Genomic DNA, 22,768 nt, shown 5'->3' on the forward strand with positions numbered 1-22,768 from the left:
CCCCTATGACAGCCATTTTCAAGGGATGCGTGTCCCAATAGACCTGAGTCAATTTATTGAGTAACTCTTTTAGTTTCTTATGAAAACTATTGCTTTTGGAATGTTGCACAGGATGAATTCTAAGCACCCCGTCTCGTGGCCCCAGACATTTTGTAGCTCTTCTTCAAGCCACTGCCAGCTGGCGTAGTTCCTCAGCACTTTCTCTCCACTCATGGTGATTTATTTTTCCAAGAGATTTTTTCTTTCCATGTCACTTGGTCTGAGTTGGAGCTACCCCAGGTCACCATGATAGATGTCCCCAGGCCCAAATATCTGGAAGAAGAGGTCAGGGAATCTATCTGAGACCGTCCTTCATGGAAGGCACCTAGATTTGTGAAAATCTCTGCTTTTCATCTCTGAACTCTTCGTAGCAAGAGGAATGTTGATTCCATAAGTCAGATTGAAGGCCCTGTCTCATCATTTCTCCCCCAGAGGGCTAATCAAGGGGCCACTCAGGGGTTCAAGACAGACAAGTGGCTGCTTCTTCTGCTTGAGGTGAAAAGAATCTTAAATCATTTAAATATAGGGCACGCAGCTATATATAAAGGTGTTTTATGATGCTTCACAAAAAGTAAAAGGTCAGTTAGATCTAAATAGTCCTTTATACTGGGAACTGGTATCATGGGCTTTGAAAGCTATTCAAGACTCTTTTCAGGGAGGCTCTGAAAATGGCACAAAATCTTACCAGTCTGGGAGAGGTTAGCAGGATTCTGTTATAGGGCAAGTGAATGAGGGAAATAGCAACTCTGGGTCCTTGTAATCAAGTGTCTTGTTCGCTTTTTAAAGACTGGCTCTAATTTCTTAGGCTTGTGTTCTGAGTCAGAAGGTTTTGGGAAGTGAGCTCTCAGGATTTGGATTCTGCTGCCTTATTTGGTCAGCAAGAAATATTGGCATATAAATGAGTCCTCCATCAGTTTGTGAGGAAATTTTAACCTCTGCACAACTGTAATTACTCCATCATTTATATGAGGTTCTGATCACCACCAAAATCAACAAATAGCAAGGTACTCTCGTGCCTTATAAGAGTTTAGTTATGCTTAGGATTATTACACAAAATTTATTGTTTGTTTTTATTCTGCAGCCTCCACCTCAGATATATGACAAACAGTTGGATGAAAGAGAACACACCATTGAAGAATGGAAAGGTGATTTTACCACTTAAATAAAGTATACTTTTCACTTTATTGAAACTCAGAAAGTATCTTCAGAGCCAGCCCTCATGGCCTAGTGGGTAAAGTTCAGCACACTCCACTTAAGTGGCCTGGGTTCAACTCCCAGTCACAGAACCACACCACTTGTCTGTTGGTAGCCATGCTGTGGTGGTGGCTCACATAGAAGAACTAGAAGGACTTACAACTAGAATATACTACTATGTACTGGGGTTTTGGAGAGGAAAACAAAAAGGAAGATTGGCAGCAGATGTTAGTTCAGGGCAAATCTTTCCCAGCAAAATAAAAAAAGAAAAGAGTTGCTGTTTAGAAAAAAAAAAAAAAAGAAAGAAAGTATCTTCAAGGCGTTTCCTTTTAAAACAATTTAGTAACAGATGATTTCCTAATTGCTATCTTCTTGGGCCATTTTCAAAGCTCCTAAAACTTCATCTATCTTTTCGTACCAGCAACAATATTACACTTACTCAAGAATGAAAGCAATTAATTTCTGACACTTTTTGAAATAGTACTGATTGTCAAAGTATTTGTCCTTGTGGAGGGCAAGCTTCAATTCAAAATTTCAGAATTAAACATTCCATGTTTGTGCATAAAATTATCATATAAAATTAAAAGTATGCTTGAGAAGGTTTTAGACATTAGAAAATAAAAGATAGTCGATATATTAATTCATTCACTGGATTTATAGGACTTGAGAATTTGAATAGAAAATGCTTGTACCTAAGTAGCTTGTTTCTCCTTTAAAGTAAGAAAAGAATGAATACATTAATTCATTTTTTTCAGCAAAACTTTTCCAAATACATACTGCATGATCAAGATGATACTCAGGGTGAAAGAAAGCAGAAACTATAAAGAATTGTTAAACTAATATAAATAATGACAGAGTAGAATAAATATGAGAAAACCAAATGCAGATCATAACAAATGATTAGGTCAAAATGAGGAGAAACATAAAGGGAAGATCTGAAGGGAAGAAATGTTTGTGCTACCTTGAAGGAATTATCATTTGTAAATTGAGAAAAAAACAGAGAAACAGGAAAATACCAGAATGGGGACATAAGAGGAAAACAAAATGTAGGAATGAGCAAAAGGTGTTATAAAGTTAATAAAGAGATTCCACTGCCGTGTGGAGAGGGGCTGTGTTGGAGAATATGGGAAAATGAACACTTATAAACAGGGGATCAAGTAAAAAAAGATGCTGAATGATAGATGGAAAAGTCTTGATTTGATCTAAATAAGGACCAGAAGGTGCTCTTAGCGGGTCGTGGGTAGGAAAGTGATAGCATGTAAATATCGCTTGAGGAGAACAGACATGGACTCAATTATGAGAAACTGGAGAAAGAAATGCCTCTAGAGGATGATTATATACATTGTAAGCCATTACAAAGCAAGAATGAGGAGCGCTGAATGATTTCTAGCTGAAAGGGGCAAACGAAAAAGAAATGAAGATATACAAGTTTCACTCTAGCAATGAAAAAGCCAAAAATGGGTGCCAATTTCAGAATAAATGTAATAATTTTTTAACGTTGGGTTTTAGACAAGTTTTGTTTTACAAATCCAAGATTTGAGTCTGGAAAAAAGATGAAGTAAGAGTTGGAATATTGATGGAAAGTAATAAAGTCGTGATAATATGTGCATCTCTTAGGGCGTGAATATAAAAGAAAAATGGATGTTCAAAACTGAGCCATTAAAATCCTTTAAAGGTAAAGTTAGAATGAATCAGAAACCCCCACAAGAATTCAGAAAACAAGTAAAATCTGTATTCTTCATACGTTCATTTGATCAAATGCTTTATTGAGCACCTGCTTTTGCCAGGCTCTTTGCTATTGCAAGAAAATGTAGAAATAGAGGAATAAAGGAATCCCAACTGATTTTTAATTTACTCGACCCTATCAAAATGTTATTATTGGCCACTAGCTAATGGATTTTCTCTGTGGATTACACAGTAATTTGTTTTCTATAACACTGATAACTGTTTCTTACAGAACTTATCTACAAGGAAGTAATGAATTCAGAAGAGAAGACTAAAAATGGTGTTGTAAAAGGACAACCTTCTCCTTCAGGTACTCACTCTCAGTGAATAACCAATAAACCAGTACTCTTGTATTTTTCTTCACCTTGAGGAGGGGTTGCAGCCAATGACGCTGCTGGTAGGGCACGTGAATGGATATCTCATGACAGTTTCCCTCAATTGATTTTAGTTTTATTCTGTTTGATGTTTAGCATGGCATTCATTCTGATTATTCTGATTATGAAGATCGAGCACAAAACATCTTTCAGAACTTATTTTAAGATAATAATGAGTCTTGAACAAATGTTAACATGGACTTGTTCTGGGCAACTACTCCTCGTCAAAATTCAGAGCCATAGTACGCTCTTGACCACCAAGTCAATGTGGAGGTCAGGAATCCCTCCAGCCAAAACATCTCCCCTTATTCACTCCAGTGTTTGAACTCTTCCCAAGGTTGATGTAACGGTTGTTGAAGCATCAACCAAGATGAGCTCCAATTAAAGTCAGCATGGAAAATCTTTCAGTCTACAGGATCTGACACACATTTGTACATGTACATATTTTGCTGATTCTAGTAATGTGCTTTAGGATTATTTGAGATAATTTACTTACACTTATTAATGCTAATATATTTTTCCAGAGACCTATGTTCTGAATATAAAGAGAATAAATAAAGAGTTTTAGAAAATGTGATGGCTTCTCTTCAGCATTAAACTACACTTAGCTCATGCTGTTAAGAATGTAAGCTGCAAATGATTAGTTTAGAGGAAAATGGATTTGGTATCCTACCTTTGATAAACATTTATTTCCCATGTACTTTAAATTGTTTCAGGAAAAAAGATGTGGAATGAATCCATCAATTCTTCATAGTGATACTACTCTTTGAATAACTAGTTTGCATCCACAACCACTATGATACTCAAACAGACGCAATTCAGTCATGACATGTTTTCCTCACCCCTGGACTTGAAGAAATGTCCATTTCTATCCCAAGTCTTTCCTCTCTTCGAAGAGTGTTAAGGGAATCATTGATTGCCTTGTCCACCCTGTTAATTCGTCCTAGCATCCAGATTGATGCAAGTCTGCAGAAGCTGGTCTAACTCACCTGCGTGTTCTATTTGCTGCTGCTTAAAGAACCCGAGGACTGAATCCAACAGCCTCAAGATGCTACCTGCTAAGACAGAAAGACTTCTTGTCTTAAGAATTCCCATAATGGCCAGAACATATTTTCTTGTAATCATCAAGAAGCTGAAATACCAGGATCCAGCGGAGGGTGACCTAGCACCTCAGGCTGACATCGGATAAATTTTAGCAGAGTCTCTTCTACTCATCTTTAGTTCAAGTTATCATTAATTAATTTCCTTTCCTTTTTTCAAAGAGCTCAGAATCATGCCAGCATATCCCATCTTCTTCTTGTTTCCTCCTCCATTTTCTCCTCAGCCCTAACCAAGTCTCTGCACAGCTAATCTGTGAGGACATAAAATCTACAATTCTCTTTTCAATACTTTCACAATGCTTCTACAAAAATCTTCTTATTCCCATGATTCATTTTATGCAAACTGTATGGCTCAGGGAAGGCAAAATGGGACTGGGGATGGTACAAGTGAGATTAATTAATCATTAAAGTGTTGGAATGGGTAGTCTGCCATATGAAGAAAGATTTAAATATTTGGTAAAGGAACAAAGTTTGCATATAATCAAGGCATAATTCTTTAATCATTAAAACCATAATTCTTATGCAAAAAGAAACTGAGAACATGTAGAAGTTTCTTTTAATCCATTAATGAAGGAAATGGCAGAATGACAAAGGTAGTTCAATGAAGATATGAAAAATGAGGATTTATGTAGTCTGTGGAAAAAAGCATACTGAAATCAGATCATTAAATTAAATCAAAACTTGTAAATGCTCTTTAGGGCAACCAAACCTATCTTTGTGGTTATCTTTTCTACTAGGCAGCAAAAAACATTATTTTACTCTATCAGTTTTCTGCAAGTTTACAGTGTTGTAAAGTATCTGGACCCTAATCAACTGTGCACATTAAATCAAATGAAGTTATGTTCCACAGAACAGTTAGATGACCCTTCGGTGGGCTTGTTAGAAAATGTTCAAGCATGATATTAAAAAGTTGTATAGTCATTTTTTTGCCCTAACACAAGTGTTGGATAATTTTCTTGAATAGTGTTGAAGGTTATTGATATATACAATTTCTGCACACTATGAATAGGCAGACACCAGTCTTGACCAAGCAAATCTTTTTAAGTTTGCAAGAAATACATTTAAGGTGAATAAAGCCAAAGCCTACTTTACATAGAGTTTGTTATTTCTGGAGGGGCTGGAAAATAAGTGAATTCCACTAAGTTATTTAATGATGGATATAACCTAGTCTTAGAGAAATTAGAATATTGGGCCAGGATGTATGAGATTGTTGCCAATTCAGATTCAATTTGTTCAAAATCAAATACATCTGCTCTATTTAGATTCATCCACCCAGCAGTAAATTTTTCTCTCAATTTTCCCATTTTGGTTAATGGCAGCTCTATTTTCTCGGCCTCCCAGCCTGAAACCCCTGATTGATCTTTTACTCCATACTTAGATTGTCACTCACAGTCACTTTCTACATCATAAAAATGATGCTTGCTAGATGTCTTACATCTAATTGTTACCATCCCTTTCCATTAATACCACTGTGATTGGAGTTTTCCTAAAGTAATCTTCCTGACTTCAGTCTCTACCTGAATTGATCTTTCAAAACTATAGGTTTGATCAAGAATTCCACTGATCAGTGCTCTCCAGTGGCTTTGAATCACTTACAGTTTAAACTTAGTGACCTCTTTCTGACTTTCACGGCCCTCTGTAACATACCCCAGGTTTTTCTACCTTTCACACTATACCATTTCTAGGGTCCTACATTACCACTGTCTTACTTGACTGGCTCTCCACCTTTGGAATGCTGCCCATTCTAAAGTGTTCTCTTGTCAGTGCCACCTTGTCCAAAGTATTTTTCATATCTGTCCCAAAAGACTTTTCAGATCTTCCCAAAGAACAGGATCTTTCCTTCCTATGGATCCTACTAGTCCCTGTATTTTAAATATTGTCTTATTACCCCTTATTGATTGTAAATTCGTTAAGAAGGGAGAATACGCATATTCGTCTTTGTGTCCTACGCAGTGCCTGAGTGCTGTGCCTGGCACATAATTGTGTCTTGATAAATATTTATTAATTTGAAAGTTGCTGTCCAAGTTCTCCCTCAGTGTATTTCTTGGTGCTATTCCAAAGACAGAATTCAAGACGGAATCATAGCTTCGACACAGTATGCAACTGAGTACGTTCTTACGCCAGTAACATCTATTCACCTTATTAATCTCCATGAAGGTAAAAGAGCCAAGCATCACGTATATGAATTGTTGCTATTGGCATTTGCTCGTGCTTCAGAGAAAGGTTTGCTGCTTTCAAGTAGTTATATGATTTATTCATTTTTGGAAATGTATAGTCCCAAGTTTTTTTTGCAGGCCTGTTTAGTTTAGCATATTAATGATTAATTCTGAAATATGCCACTTAGGCTTTACCTACATGTGAGAAGGCCAAACCACTTTTCAACCATTCCAACTACCTATAACAAACATAAATGATCTACCTTATACACATGCCCTAAACTTTAGTTGGCTGAGTTAACCAATTTATACATAAAATGATTGTGGGTTCAAACTTTCACTACATGATTTTAAAGGAAAATATTCATGGCTTAATTTTTTTTTATTAAGGTTATGAAAGTTAACATCCTTGTGAAATTACAGTTGTACATCATTATTAGTCATGTTGTAGGTACACCACTTCACCCCTAGTGCCCTCCCCCCACCCCCTTTTCCCCTGGCAACCACCGATCAGTTCTCTTTGTCCATATGTTAACTACCACCTATGAGTGGAGTCATACAGAGTTCGTCTTTCTCCGTCTGGCTTATTTCACTCAACATAATACCCTCAAGGTCTATCCATGTTGTTGTGAATGGGATGACTTTGTCCTTTTTTATGGCTGAGTAGTATTCCATTGTGTATATATTTATATATATATATATATATATATACCACATCTTCTTTATCCAATCATCAGTTGCTGGGCACTTAGGTTGGTTCCATGACTTGGCTATTGTGAATAATGCTGCGATGAACATAGGGGTGCATGGAACTTTTGGAATTGCTGATTTCAGGTTCTTAGGATAGATACCCAGTAGTGGGATGGCTGGGTCATAAGGTATTTCTATTCTTAACTTTTTGTGGAATCTCCATACTGTTTTCCATAGTGGCTGCACCAGTTTGCATTCCCACCAACAGTGTATGAGGGTTCCCTTTTCTCCACAGCCTCTCCAACATTTGCCACTCTTGGTTTTGGATATTTTTGCCATTCTAACAGGCGTAAGGTGATATCTTAGTGTAGTTTTGATTTGCATTTCCCTGATGATTAGTGATGATGAGCATCTTTTCATGTGTCTATTGGCCATCCGTATATCTTCTTTGGAGAAATGTCTGTTCATGTCCCCTGCCCATTTTGTAATTGGGTTGTTTGATTTTTTCTTGTTGAGTTGTGTGAGTTCTTTGTATATTATGGAGATTAACCCTTTGTCGGATAAATAACTTGTGAATATTTTTTCCCAATTAGTGGGCTGTTTCAATCCTGTTTTCCCTTGCCTTAAAGAAGCTCTTTAGTCTGATGAAGTCCTATTTGTTTATTCTTTCTATTGTTTCCCTCATGTGAGGGGTTATGGTGTCCAAAAAGGTTCTTTCGAAGCTGATGTCAAAGAGTGTACTGCCGATATTCTCTTCTAGAAGACTTATTGTTTCAGGCCTAATCTTTAGGTCTTTGATCCATTTTGAGTTTATTTTAGTGAATGGTGAAAAAGAATGGTTGATTTTCATTCTTTTACATGTGGCTGTCCAGTTTTCCCAGCACCATTTGTTGAAGAGACTTTCTTTCCTCCATTGTATGCCCTCAGCTCCTTTGTCAAAGATTAGCTGTCCATAGATGTGTGGTTTTATTTCTGGGCTTTCAATTCTGTTCCATTGATCTGTGCATCTGTTTTTGTACCAGTACCATGCTGTTTTGATTACTGTAGCTTTGTAGTATGTTTTGAAGTCAGGGATTGTAATGCCTCCAGCTTTGTTCTTCTTTCTCAGGATTGCTTTAGCAATTTGGGGTCTTTTTGTTGCATGGCTTAATTTTGAGAAATCGTACGTGTACTATATAATGTATGACATTTTTATGTATGATATACTTGTATGTATTACGTAGAGGCATAGGACAGCCATGTGCTGGCACTGACTCTACCAGCTCCTAAGAGCCAGTTGTTGCCTCTCTCCCAAATACGAGTTTATTGACCTCATGTTGGTAGCTTGAAATCCACCGTGCAGGATTTAAGACATAGAAGTTGGCTAACTCTACAAATCAGGGCATTTTTTTTCCTCTGGAGAGCCAATTGTTAAATTTTTACTGGCACACCACTGTGTGTACGTGTCTGTGTGTTTGTGTGTGTGCATGCACAGTGTGTGCATTTGCAGTAAACTATGCTGGAAAGAAAAAACAATACTAAGAAAACTTTTCAAAGGTCAGCTTTTTTGCATTCTTGCTTATATTCGCCTTTTCTCGTTAATGTTTGCACATCCTCTTTTATTTTGTAAATAGCCAGGATGAAGTAATATTACAACATAGACTCCCTCAATATTCAGTCATGGCAATACTGGGAACTCTGCAGGCAGGGAGTAAGTTAATGCAGTTCTCAGTGAAAGTGGTTCTAATACCCAAACCCATGTTTTAGTGATGCTTTTAAAATGTGAATAGGAAGTTAAATGTACATTTGCAGAATAATAGATAGGTTTGAAATTTATTGATGGAATTGTTGTATATCAATAAGAAGTAAATCTAAACTTCAGATACATGTCTAAGTAAATAATTGTACTCCCTTCTGCTATCTGATTTCACTTGCCTAGTCATTTATTTTCAAGAATAGCTTGGCTACTTGCTTTCTGAATTGATTTGTAAAGACTGCTGAGGGAATAGCAGTCCATGAATAGAAATTAATTTTCTTCTAAAAGCACTTTTTATAGAATGTTAGAGCTAGAACAAATATAGGAAGTTATCTTATCCAAAGCTCTCAGCCTGTTCATCACCCTTATTCCACCTGAGAAGTAAACCTCCATAAGTAACAATGACCCACCAAGATAAAGATGCTCTGCGTCAGGATGGGCAGAGATTTTTCGGAACCTCTAAGTGGAAGATAAAGCTCCCCAAGGTGATTTTAATATACAACCTCTGCCCCCATGGTGTTCCACACACCATCGGAGTGTATCCTTCCCAGTTAGAGTCACTGATCTAGTCCAATAATTTTATTATTATTTTTATTTAAAAACTTCTACCCTAAACAAATTGAGCATCAAGATCATGCAGAAAGAGAAGGGAATATATCTCAGTGATTTTTTTTTTTCATTCTAGTATTTCTTCTAGTTCTTTGTCTTTTTTTGTGTATGTGAATAGATCAGGGAAATAATTTCCCTAAAAAAGCAGAACAACATTTTCCCCTGAAATAATGAGTACTTTTTGATGAGGTAAGTTCTAGTTGAGAAATTTTCATGAGCATAAGCTACTTCTTTCCATGAAACCTAGCTTGGTTTTTTTTTCAGGTAAAGTTGAAAGTAGCTAGTATTCTTTATTTGCAACCCTATTAGTATTTTGAGATACTTTTAAAGCCATTTTTATTGACAAAAATTTGTAGTGCTTTATTGATGGCAAAACATTTTTTTAAAATGCATAGTCTATTAGTTTCTCTGGAAACAATATAGAAGGAAGGAATATATATCACATTGCTAGGATATCTTGGGCAAATGGCTGTTATAATCGAATTCAATTCAGTTCAATTCTGTTTGAGAGATTTTCACAAACTGTTTGGCAGTAAGTTAGCAACTTGAAGCCAAGGTCCATGTCTTGACCCTTCCATTTGTGTTTGATTTTCTGGTTTACAAAGCTTATTTACACCCTACGTGAACACAGACTTGGAGGGTCATCCAGTGAAGCCAGAAGGAGCTACAGTCAAGAAGGCATTTTTATAGTGCAATAGAAGAAGTCATACAGAAACAAAGATTTTTTCATGTCACAGTAGGGGACTGGTTAATGTTTAACAATAATCTCTTTTTTAAAAAAAGGACTGATTATAGCATTTACCAGTTTCTGTGGGGTAAATATTCTCTTTGTAACCACTTTCAAGCTACCACTGTGACATCAGTGAAGGCAGGGTTGGAAAGAGATCCTAATAATTGGCTCTCAGAAGTCACTAAATGGCAGCTCCAGCATGCCACTAGAGTGTACACATGACTCTCCAACCATAGCCTTATATAGAGGGGAACCTTCCCATATAACAGGCAGAAATAATGGGAATTTTATAGGGAAAGCATTAGAAAAGAGGACCTCTCAATGAATTTGTGCTATAAAAAAATCAGGAACAATAGTCCATGGACCCCTAGAAATACAGTTGATAAAGATTCTGAACTTTGAATAATTGAATACTGACTGTAATTTGCATTCAACATTGATAAAATAAAGGGCAGGACCATTCTAACATAGCAGATAGGGATTACAGAGCCAGCTGATGAACAAAAGGAGAAGAAAGACAACTACAACACAGTGATTTCCCTTAGCTAAAAATAGTTGAGCAGTTTCACAGCAGGGAGAAATTTGCTTGCCCTCACAGACCCTAAGTAGAAGAGTACACACAAGGACACTCAGTGTTTTGTTAAATTGAGTACTTATTCTGTGTTCAACAGGAGAGATTGAGAAAGATAGGAGAAATGAAGAAGTATAATGAAAGAAGTCTGAAGAAGCAAGGGAAACATAAAACATATGTTTGGTTTGCATTATGCCAAAACTTTTTATTTTAAAACTTTCAAACTGGTTATTTTGTTATAACTTAAACAAAGCAAGCTAGTAAAAATCTTCCTGGTTACATGAGTATTTTAATTAATTAATTTTAATTAATTAAAATACTCATGAGATGTATATGTCATCATTTGATCTATTTCCAATCCACTGACACTGAGACTTCATATCCATTAAATCAGTTGTATTTCTATAACTAGCAGTGAACACAAAAAAATTCCATTTAAAATAGCATCAAAAAGAATGCAATACTTAGGAATAAATTTAACAAAAGAACTGCAAATTTTTTATTCTGAAAACTACCAAACATGGTTGAAAGAAATTAAAAAGGATCTAAATAAATGAAAAGACATTCCACTGTACACTGATTAGAAGATTTAATTTTTAAGATGACAATACTCTCTAAATCAGTCAACAGATTAAGCGCAATACCTGTCAAAATCACTTTTTTTGTGTGGAAATTGACAAGCTCTTCTTAAAATTCACGTGGAAATGCAAGGGACACAGAATAGCCAGAGCAATCTTGAAAAAGGACACAATTGAAGGAGTCAAACTTTCTGATTTCGAAACTTAACACAAAGCTGCAATATTCAAGACAGTGTGGTATTTGTGCATGAAGATACACATATATAACAATGTAATAGAATTTGGAGGCCAGAAATAAACCCTTACATGTATAGTCAGTTGAATTTTAACAAGGACTTCAAAACAATTCCATGAGCAAAGAATAGCCTTTTCAATAAATGGTGTTGGAACAACTAGATATTCATATGCAAAAAAATGAAGGAGGACCGCTACCTCATATCACATACAAAAATGAGCTTAAAATGGATGATAGACTTATATGTAAGAGCTAAAATGATAAAACTCTTACAAGAAAACGTAGCAGTAATTCTTCATGATCTTGGGTAGGAAATGGTTTCTTAGATATGACACTAAAAGCACAAGTGACAAAAGGAAAAAAACAGATAAATTGAACTTTATCAAAATTAAAAACGTTTGTGCTTCAAAAGACACCGTCAAGAAAGTAAAAAGATAATCCATAGAATAAGAGAAAAACATTTGCAAATCTTATAAGATAAGGGACTTGTATCCAGAATATATGAAGAATTCTTATAACTCAATAATAAAAAGAAAATACAATTAAAAAATGGCCAAAGGATCTTTGGAATCCAAGGAATAGACATTTCTCCAAAGAAGATATACGCATGCTTAACAAGCACATGAGAAGATTCTCAGCATCATCAGCCATTAGGCAAATGCAAATTAAAGCACAATGAGATACTATTTCACATATACTAGGATGGCTATCATAAAAAAGACAGATAATAAGAAGTGTTGGAGAGGAGAGGGGGAAATTGGAGCCCTCATAAACTGCTGGTAGGAATGTAAACTGGTGCAGCCACTTTGAAAATCAGTTTGGCAGTTTCTCAAATATTAAAGTTACCCTGTGATCCAGCACTTTTGCTCATAGAGAAATTTAAAAGACTTGTACATGAATGTTCATAACAAGATTATTCATAATAGCTAAAAAGTAAAAACAACCTAAATGTCCACCAAATGCCCATCAGCTAATAAATAAAAAGAAGTGATGCATCCATGCAATGGAATATTATTCAGTCATAAAAAGGAATGAAGTGTTGATACATACTGTAGCATGAATGAACCTTGAAAACGTTATGCCGTGTAAAAGAAGCCAGTTACAAAAGATCACATATTGAATAATTCCATTTATATATGTCCAAAATAGGCAATTTTATAGAGACAGAATGTAGGTTAGTCATTGTCCAGTGTTGGGGGGTAAGTAAGAAATAGAGTACAGAGTTTCCTTTTGGGGCAATGAAAACACTACAAAATTGATTGTGGTGATACTTGCACAACTTTGTGAATATCCTAAAAACCAGTGAATTGTACAAATTAAATTTGTGAATTGTATCTCAATAAAGTTGTTACAACATTTCATATTTCAAGTCAAAAGTAAATCCAAACTGTAGTACCATGACTTGAAAGCCATCCATAGTATGGGGATAGATCATCTGGGAGATGGATGGACAGTAAGAACAAAGCAATCTCGCTCTGTCAGCCCACCATCAATCCAGCCTTTGTTAGAGTCTTGTGTCTAGTTTTAATCTGTACCCTTTGGTTAAATTGTGGAAAAATTGAAGATGATTCTAAGAAGTCCATCATAGTGACACTAAATATTAGAGACCAAAGCTTATGAAAGAACATGAGGATATTGCTATAATTTAATCCAGAATCAGGAGGAAAAGCAGAGCTGGGCATTTGGGCCATGTAAGGGAATCAAAGATTGTCTGCTACTATGTGAAATCTACTAGTATATGTCACAAGAGGAAATGAACTAGCTCTGCACCATATCTATAAAGGATAGAATTAAGTAAAGTTGGAATAAAATAAGCCAGATCACTTTACACTACAAATGTTTTGACAATGAGAGTAATTATTTACTGGAAGATGTTAACAAGAGAGCTTTAAAAATCTAGAGACATTTAAGATTAGGAGCTATTGATACTTTTAAGAGTTCAAAGAACATGAAAAATGCATAAGCTTTTTGTATATGAACATATCAGGATAAAAAGAATATATGTTAAATGATTACAATTAGAGAAAATTTCTAGCAAAAAGACTAGAAAGAAATATATCAAAAGTTTAACAGTTCTCATCATTACTTTGAGGTTCAGTGCATATTGTTATCTTTTTTCTTTATTTTTTTTAGCATTTCCCATAATTTACGTAAATATATTTATACTCGACAAATACAAATTTAAAATACATATAGCATACATGTAATTTGTCTTAGCTTAGGAGTAAGGGTCCTCTCCAGATACTGTCGCATTTTAATCACATTTTTTCCACAGGCAAGAAATATCTGCACCAGGAGCAAAGAGATTGTGTTCACCGCTTTACTTCATTAGATTTTTTTTTCTGATTTATTAGATCTATGTGATACTGTTACTATAACTTATTTTGGATTTACTATTTTTCACTAAATATATCTCGCCCACTATATTTGCTCAAATAAGATACAGTTTTAGCGAAAACTCTTCATCTCTTATTTTACTAGATGATTATACTGTAGATATTTTTAATAGCAAACTATTTCACAAAGCATGCATTTTACCACCCATATTGCTTATGTATAAAGAATATGTAAAGAGAAAAAGTAAATTGACTGTTTCCAGGGTGCTGTGCTTAATTATGTTTTATGATGCCTCTGGCTCAACTTTCCACTGTAGTTCTCAAAGCTATTATAACTCAGCCAGTGTTTACTTAGTGATTAGTAAGCGTCTTCTCAGAGTTTCAACATCTTTGTATTCTCACATGGCAGATAAGTAAAAGAATTTTTGCAAATTTATTGAAGTTAGTAATTCAGACTTCTGATCTGTAGAGTCCCAGGTGAGCAAGCCTGTTGGAAAGTAGACACACAATCAAAAGGTGCGCTCTGGCCTCTCCTATTCTTTTTTTGGTCTATGGTAATTTTCATCGAAAGTCCTACTTTTCTATATGAATTTTCAGTTTGACGTCATATTAATGACTATGTAATAATGTTTACTTAATATACTGTCCTTTCGGTAGAGCTGTGGTCTCCAAGTAACTCAGATTTCTGGGCCTTGCCTCAGCCCATATTTCTGGGATGGGACCCCTACGTGTGTTTGTTTTAAAAGCTCTCTGTGTTAAAAGCATCCAGGTTCAGGTCATTACACTAAAGGGTTTTGCTCATCTGCCTTCTCCATAGAACAGTGCTCTTCAACTCTTGTCTACGTGTCTCTAGGGAGATTTTAAAAATTGCAAATACCTGGGCTCCACCCAAGGCCAATTATGTTACAATATTGGATGTTTAGGGGTGACTGGGGTTTTTCGTTTTCTTTTAAGAGTATTACAGGTGATTTCTAAGGTAGAGTGAGATTCCGTAACTACTGCACCAGCCTGTGAATAACCTGTGACCAGGGACTCTGCATTGTTAGGTCTTTATTTTCACCATCTAATATAGTGCCCTGTATTAGTTGTTTGAAGGGTGTCGAATGAATGATGGGCTAGACGTCCGCTGTTGTATTTGCCCATGCCTGCATCCTGATTGCCATGAAGTCGAGGCCGGTTCCAGGTTTAGTCATGTTGGTCTTCATTTTCTTAGCACAGGTGCAGCAGTGAACAGCAGTGAGAGTCTCCCTCCGTCCTCATCCGTCAATGACATCTCCTCCATGTCCACCGACCAGACCCTGGCATCTGACACTGACAGCAGCCTGGAAGCCTCAGCGGGACCCCTGGGTTGTTGCAGGTGACTAGCCGCCTGCCTGCGAAACCCAGCGTTCTTCAGGAGATGATGTGATGGAGCACACACACACACACACACACACACGCAGACACTCATGCACACACACAAACGCAGACACGCAACGACAAGAAAAATGGCAAGGGAGAGAATCCAAGCCTAAAGTTGAAACGAATCTTTCAGCCTGCTTCTTCTGCAGAGCTCTGTACTGCAGCTCAGCCAAATGTATATGTAACCTCTAGTTGCTCTTGCTTTGGTCTTCTTCCAATGATGCTTACTACAGAAAGCAAATCAAACACAATTAGAGAAGCCTTTTCCATAAAGTGTAATTTTAATTGCTGCAAAGCCAGCAACCTATAACTGCCCTTTCAAATGGCATGACAAGGTGTGCAGTGGCCCCATCCAGCATGTGTGTGTCTCTATCTTGCATCTACCTGCTCCTTTTGGCCTAGTCAGATGGATGTAGATACAGATCCGCATGTGTCTGTATTCATACAGCACCACTTACTTAGAGATGCTACTGTCAGTGTCCTCAGGGCTCTACCAAGACATCATGCACTGGGGTACCACATGGTCCATTTCATGTGATCTATTACTCTGACATAAACCCATCTGTAATATATTGCCAGTATATAAGCTGTTTAGTTTGTTAATTGATTAAGCTGTATGTCTTATAAGAAAACATGTAAAGGGGGAAAATATGGGGGGAGTGAGCTCTCTCGGACCCTTGAAGATGTAGCTTCCAAATTTGAACTGATTAAATGGCACCTGTATACCAATTTGTAGAAAGCACATATGTGATGCTTATGTACAGTGCTGGGGCGGGAGGGTGTGACAGTTTCCAGGTACTGAATGGTTTGGCCTTTAGAAGGAAGGTGGGAATGAAAGCTGAGGGTCTTCTCTCTGACAGTGAGCAAGTAGGAGAGACTAGAGAGTAGTGGTGCAGTGTGGAGGAAGACCTGAGGAGACTATTGCCCAGATACTAGGAGACACCGACATCCATATTTTAGAACGTAGACCCCATTTGTCATTTACAAATCATGTGTCACAACTGGACAGAGAATGGCAGGGTTATTGTGTACATGTCTGATGGGAAGAATACCTCCCTGGAAGAGAGTGGAATTGCCTCCGTATGATGTCCTTAATAGAAAATGAGCCTACCTGGACTATTTTCAGATTGTGGGTTGTGTTTTCCATGAGTGTGCTACTTCCCAGGTTTATTACCCTGCCAAGGTTTTATGAGAAGAAATACTACTTTCTTCTCCTGGAATTAAAAATAATTACTTAAAAAAGACAAACCCAAAGCACAGGGTGATCCTCAGGTTAGCATTTGAAAACATTTCCACAGACGTTATTCCACAGGGGTTTCCCTGGCTCCTTAATATGGCTGATGTTTCATGTTTATTTATTTATTTTCATAAATTTGAACAATCCAAGAAGGGCTGATAATCTGAGTTTTGTACCACGATCGATGTGACAGCAATAACTGTGCCCATAGGTTACTGCTGCTAAAGAGCTTTAGCAATATGAGTTTGTCTTAAAAGCCATGAAGCATTTATGTCAATGTTTAGCAAAATCACCTGAACTCAGCTTAAATTAAACGAAAGTGCTTTCCCGAGCACTTAAGGAGGCACTGTGAAACATCTTGGTTATATACAAGGCAATCCCAGGGTGACTTCTCAGCAATAATAGGGACCAGGCGAGGCTTCCCTTCTTCTTCACTTTGGTGAAGTATTCATCACAGCTATTTGCACTCTGGCCATTTTGGTGCTCACCAGTGTTGTGATATCTCACCTGAAGAAGAAGTGTAACGCATGAAATCCATGGTGATGAGTGTGATACTATTGGCAAAAGGAATTCCTTCAAAACCAGAGCAAACAAGAATGCCAGTGCCCTGAAAACTGCCTTAAACACAACAAGCAGGAAACCTTGTCTCTTTCCAAGCAATGGAGTCAACCCCTACCAACACCACGCCAGCAATGCTGCCTATTTTGGGATTGCTTCACACAGTAGGATTCATGCCAAGAGGTCATTTGTTTAAAATGGGGAGAAAAAACATTAGACTGTGCAGCTTGTCTTCTGGAATAAAAGTGGCCCAGTTTCCTTATCTTGCTGCCATTCTTTTTTGGTTAATATTGCAGACAACCTGATTTTAAAAATGCCTCTGCCTTCACATGAGTCTCTCACTTTTTCTGTCACACTCCCTGCCTGTCTCCCTTTTTAAAGAAAACTTGTCTTCTCTGTATCCCTTATTCTTTACTTATCTCTTTTCTCGTAGTCTTCTCTTGTTATACCCATGGCCTCTCTACTCCTGAGCTTTCTAGCACACTGATTAAGTGCAGAGAGCAGGCAGCTGTTTGAAAGAAAGTGAGTCACAAGGGGAATTTCATCAGCCACAAAATGACATCAAGAGACAGAAGGAGATCTCCAGCCAGCATCTTAGAAGGGCTTGACAGTTAGACTCTCTCTCTGTGTGCAGAAGTGGTGATTTTCTTTCCGCTCAGATTAAGCCAGACAAGAACTAGACAATGCTCCTCCCCTCCTCTTGCTACTTTTCCTAAACTCTACTAGTCTGATCTCTCCTGTTCTGTGGCTCTTGGGAGCTGATTACCTTTAGCCAGATCTCCCTTATGGACAAGAAAAAATGGAACAAATCCCTCAGACTGAAGTATCATGTACAAATAGAGTTAAGAATTTGGCTTCCTCACTGCTTATAGGATTCATTTTACTAGGTTATCAAAGTAAGGTAGATGATGGAACAACAAAGAGAACCATCGTTTCAAAAGCCCTCCAGTCTTTCAAGATCTTGGGTCCACTTTATTGTAGTATCTTCAGGAGGTGATTATGTCATTATCAAATTCACAGAATATATTATGTTCTGCAATGAGTCTTTTTTTCTTAAAAAAACAAATGTTTCCTATATAGTCAACTGTTACTTCCAAAAGACTCTCTTGCTTTTCAGGCAGGGAAGCATCAAGTCACCTGGACTATATTCCTGGAAAAAGTGAAAGTCCTGCCTGTGGTTGCGGTTCCTTTTGGAAGGTGAAGTTGGCACTCTGAGAGGCCTAATCTTCTGTCCCTTCCTATAGGGCTATTGGTTTCACAGTAATCCTAAATGAAATGTTTTGTAGTATTTTGTAGGAGGGATGGCGGTGTGCTCACGTGTAGGAGGAGTTGAATTGTTAGGAGAATTTGGCAAAACCACCACTACTTTGATATTTTTATTGTATTTGTGAATACTCACTATATTTTGTGAGTCAGTGTGTTCCTTTTTCAAAAGATATACATTGGCCTTACAACCAAATTTCTTCTTGTGGAATGAGAACTGATAACAATCTTGCATCTTCAAGAATCTGATGATTGAGCTTTGTAGGAATGTGTACCACAGGCAGACCAGGGCCTGGCCAACTCCCTCCAATTGGAGTAAGCTATTTAATTGAGAGCCGAGGAGCTGGATAGTTTTTCTTAATCTTTTATCATTATCAGGAAAATATTACCTAAGGATACTGATAGCAGCCAACTGGTAAATCAGAAAATAGGCCTTGACAAATGCAGTAAGTGGAATAGATAAGAATACATAAATCCTTTTATGACCTACTGGCAGGGAGGGTTGGGGGGGGGGGGTGGACCAAAAACAGTAAGCAACACTGACTTTTAAATTTTAAATATTCATTGCAAAATCTAAATTATGCAAAATTTATTTCTGATTCTCTTAACATATGACAATCTAAATCTTAAAAGCATTATGCTCGGTAAAGAATGTTGTCAGCCAGCTCTGCTGAAAGATTTATCTTTTACAGCTCAGAGAAAGGAATAAAATTGCCCCAGAAATCTTTGATCCCAACCACTTTGGGTCTGAAGAGGAATCCTTCTCCCCGCTCAAAATCCCCCAACATACATTTTAATTGTGAGAGTCCAACATTTTCCAGATATCCTTAAATCAAGCAGAGAAACTTACTTCTGTAAAACAGCAAACAAGTTACAATGTAAATAGTTATTTTTCCATATGATTAAAATATAAGATTTTCTTTCTTTTGGCACTTAGTTCTTTCGCTGTCTGACGTGGTTCACTCGGACCCATTTTCTTGGTCAGTCAAGCTGAAATGGAAGGCCTCTGTTTATATATGGACTCCTGTATATCTAACTTTTAATTCTGTGGGACCAATGGCCAGTATATTCTAATGGAAACAAACCTCCCAACCTTTATCTAGCGTTAAACTGTTCACCTTGCCATGTCTATCTTGCAACAAGACCTAACTTGCACCTGCCTGTTATTCTGCATGATTGGACTCCAAAGACTCTTACCAATGATGAGAATTGTCCTGTGTCAGTGTTTCTAAAATGGACTGAAAGCACACACACATTCGCACACCTCACCCTTGCAGTTCTAGATCAACCCCGGAAGGCAAAACCATGTACGTCCAGTTTCTTCATAAGGTCTTAGTGGTGTGAACTAAAAGTCAGCCTGATGGATCAAATGCAATCTCAGTGATGTTTAATAAGGATTTGAAATTATTTAAATCATTTCTTTGTTCTTTCTCACTCTCTTTTTCGTTTCTATTTTTTTTCCTTTATTTTCAAAATGTTGGTGGAACAAGAAGGCGAACGGGGGAGAACTCTGGCTTTTTTTGGACTCTTCATAGGTGGATGTTGAGTCAATATGTTGTGATTTCTGTTTCTTATGAATTATTAAAAACCAGAGCCAATCTACTTTCTTTAACATAAAACCAAATCCAAACCCAGACCTTGTTGGAGTTTGACTGTTGACAATGGCTGTTGTGCTGCTTGTTGTCTTGGGTTTCATGTCCTGACGGTAGCTCTGAAGCATCTCACATGATTTCACAGTGTGATCTGATTGTGCCAGGAAATAAATAAGAAATGAGGAATGACCTACTTTCTCACTATGGATAAAGAGTGCGTAATATGTATGCGGCCGTGTAGAAGGCTGTGTTTTCATTTGAGACTGGTTTCTTCTAAAAATGACCTTCATTTCTGTCTGGGGATAGGAGTTGTGTATCTGCAATGTAGTAAGTTTCCTTTAAGGTGAAAAACCAGTGAAGGAGAGAAAAATCATTTTCTGGGAGCATTGGGTAAATAGAACAAGTTAAATATCCTAGGTTAACTTATCAGGATTCCTAATCAGTTTAATTATTACCTGAAAGAGAAGGTGAAAGTTTTTTTGTCTACATGGTAACCAACTTTAATATCTCAAACTCATTGGTGAATTAAAAACTACATGATTTTGTAGCTTGATAAAGAGGTCAGTGAATCTCTGTTACTTTAGTTGGAAGCATCTGAACAATGTTGAGGAATGGCCCTTCTATTTCTGTAAATAAAACATTTTATTTAACCAACTAACTAGTAGAAAATCTGAAAGATAAACATACCTATTATTTTGCATTGACACAATTTATCTTTTTGTTTGTGAGAAAAATAGAACCCAAAAGCCTTTGTTATCTTTGGCATAGCTTCTCTTCACATTTAAACTACACATCTTTACTGTCTTAATAAAATAAGTTTAAAAATGGCCAAGTATAGGTACCTGAAAATACCCAGAATATTAAGAAGGGAAATTGTGTTCCACAAGATTACTGATGGAGAGAAAAGATCAGAAGGAGTTATTGGTTCATACCAGTTACCATAAAAGAGTACCAAATATTTGGGTTTGCAGTTTACAGTGAGGAGAAGAAAGAGGTCTTGAAAACTACCTTTCTTGTAGTCATTTAAGTAACAACTAACCTGGAATAATGATTCTGTTTGCTCAATTAGTGCACTGGGTTGTAACCAAGGCAGAGGTTTTTGACATTATCAATTCATCAGAATGGTGTTTTGTCCTTGTAATGAGCCTTTCCTCCAAGGATTTTGAAAGGGATGTCTGGAAGACATTTGCAAGTACGGTAGTGACACTGAAAATCTCACCATCTCAGACCCATCATCTCCCCATCATCTTCATGTTGGGGAGCACGGTATGTGGCAAGTCATCTCTCTCAGCTCCAGACTGAATTCCATCTGCTCAACCTTTTCGATCAGCGTGTACTGTTTTAGTTACTGAAAACAAGCTGTAGAAATGTACATTTCTCAAACACACGAAATGCGATGACACATGCACAAATGAGAGTCAAACACCCCTGTGGAATTTCCCACCCTCTCTATGTCATATATTTCTTGCTTTAAAGACATGCTTATCTTGGTATAAAATAAAAAAAAAAAAAAAACAAGTCTGAAATGCAACTTTGAGGATTCAAGTTTCACTCCGTGGAGCGAGTGGCTTCACTTCCTTGTCCCTGAACTGGTACTGTCCTTCCCAGATCTTGTCTGGGGTCTTTCTCTTTAGCTAATAGTCCAGATTGTCTGCAACTCAAAAGTGGATACACAATGTTATTCACCTTAAACACTCTCCACACTCTGCCTAGAAAAGTGTCTCACACATAATTGGCCTTCCATTAATACTTTTACATTCACATTTGTGAAAATATTGTCTATGAGCAATTATATGAAAAATCAATTTTTATAACCCAAATAATATTTTACATGGACTAAGGTAACTGCTAATACTAAAGTATTTCTTTTATGAAAGGAAGACTTTCACAAAGCAATTGCTTCCTCCATAACGTTAGTATATTGCAAACTTGGATTTGGTGCAAATGAAGCTCTAAGGAGATTGCTCTAAAATTCTAGCTTAATTTCTGAGTTATATTCTTAAGTGGTACATTCATCCATTCCAAAAACATTTACAGAACATCTGTGTGTCCTAGTGGGACACAAATGCAGCATAGTCCTTATCCTCAAAACTTCAGAGGAAATAAATTTTTCAGTTTAAAAAGAAGTGGTTAAAGCAAAATATCTTTGTCTTATTTATTTACTTTCTTTCAAAATAATAATGTGTTCAAATTAGTAGTGTGACTTGAATAAGTCCATTTTTACTATTCCCGTATAGCAATGAAACAAGAAATCTGCCTCATTCAATGTTACCATTTTGTCTGACTGTATGTAGGTACACTTAATGAATCAGCATGAGAATTTTGGATATTTTCCATAACATGATAGGAGATAAAAACCATTTTTACAATTTATTTTTTTAAAAAAAGCATGGAAATGAAAAATACAAGTAGGCCTGTGTTAACTCAATGAGGAAATATACTTATCTTCAGTCTTGTTCTTTTAATTAAAAGGTAGATTGCTATCTTTTGGTTTGTTTTAAACAAAGGACAGTCTCCAGATCAAGGGAGAAATGTGATGACGTATTGAGACCTTATCAATGGCTTATGATATCTGTATCCTGGAAAAAATAGATGAAGTTTCGGAGGTGAAAAAAACCCAACAACCAAAAACTGCATGGATGTTT

At 36.8% G+C, this 22,768-nt stretch overlaps 1 protein-coding gene across 47 annotated transcripts in view; it reads left to right on the top strand.

Annotated features, from left to right (window-relative positions):
• Positions 1-20,312, top strand: part of MAPK10 (mitogen-activated protein kinase 10) — a 301,335-nt gene extending 281,023 nt beyond the window's left edge. For 27 of the 47 annotated variants that reach the window (XM_070614436.1, XM_070614449.1, XM_070614438.1 and 24 more), the window contains 3 exons: positions 1,121-1,184; positions 3,191-3,268; positions 15,291-20,312. In XM_070614436.1, the coding sequence (XP_070470537.1) occupies positions 1,121-1,184; positions 3,191-3,268; positions 15,291-15,433 (285 nt within the window). In that variant the 3' untranslated portion in view covers positions 15,434-20,312. Of the gene's footprint in view, positions 1-1,120; positions 1,185-3,190; positions 3,269-15,285 lie in introns of all 47 variants that reach the window. The other 20 variants (XM_070614462.1, XM_070614473.1, XM_070614455.1 and 17 more) reach the window with 1 other exon arrangement.
• Positions 20,313-22,768: the final 2,456 nt, after the last annotated feature.

This window comes from Equus przewalskii, chromosome 3 (genome assembly GCF_037783145.1).
Source record: "Equus przewalskii isolate Varuska chromosome 3, EquPr2, whole genome shotgun sequence".
Taxonomy (NCBI): domain Eukaryota; kingdom Metazoa; phylum Chordata; class Mammalia; order Perissodactyla; family Equidae; genus Equus; species Equus przewalskii.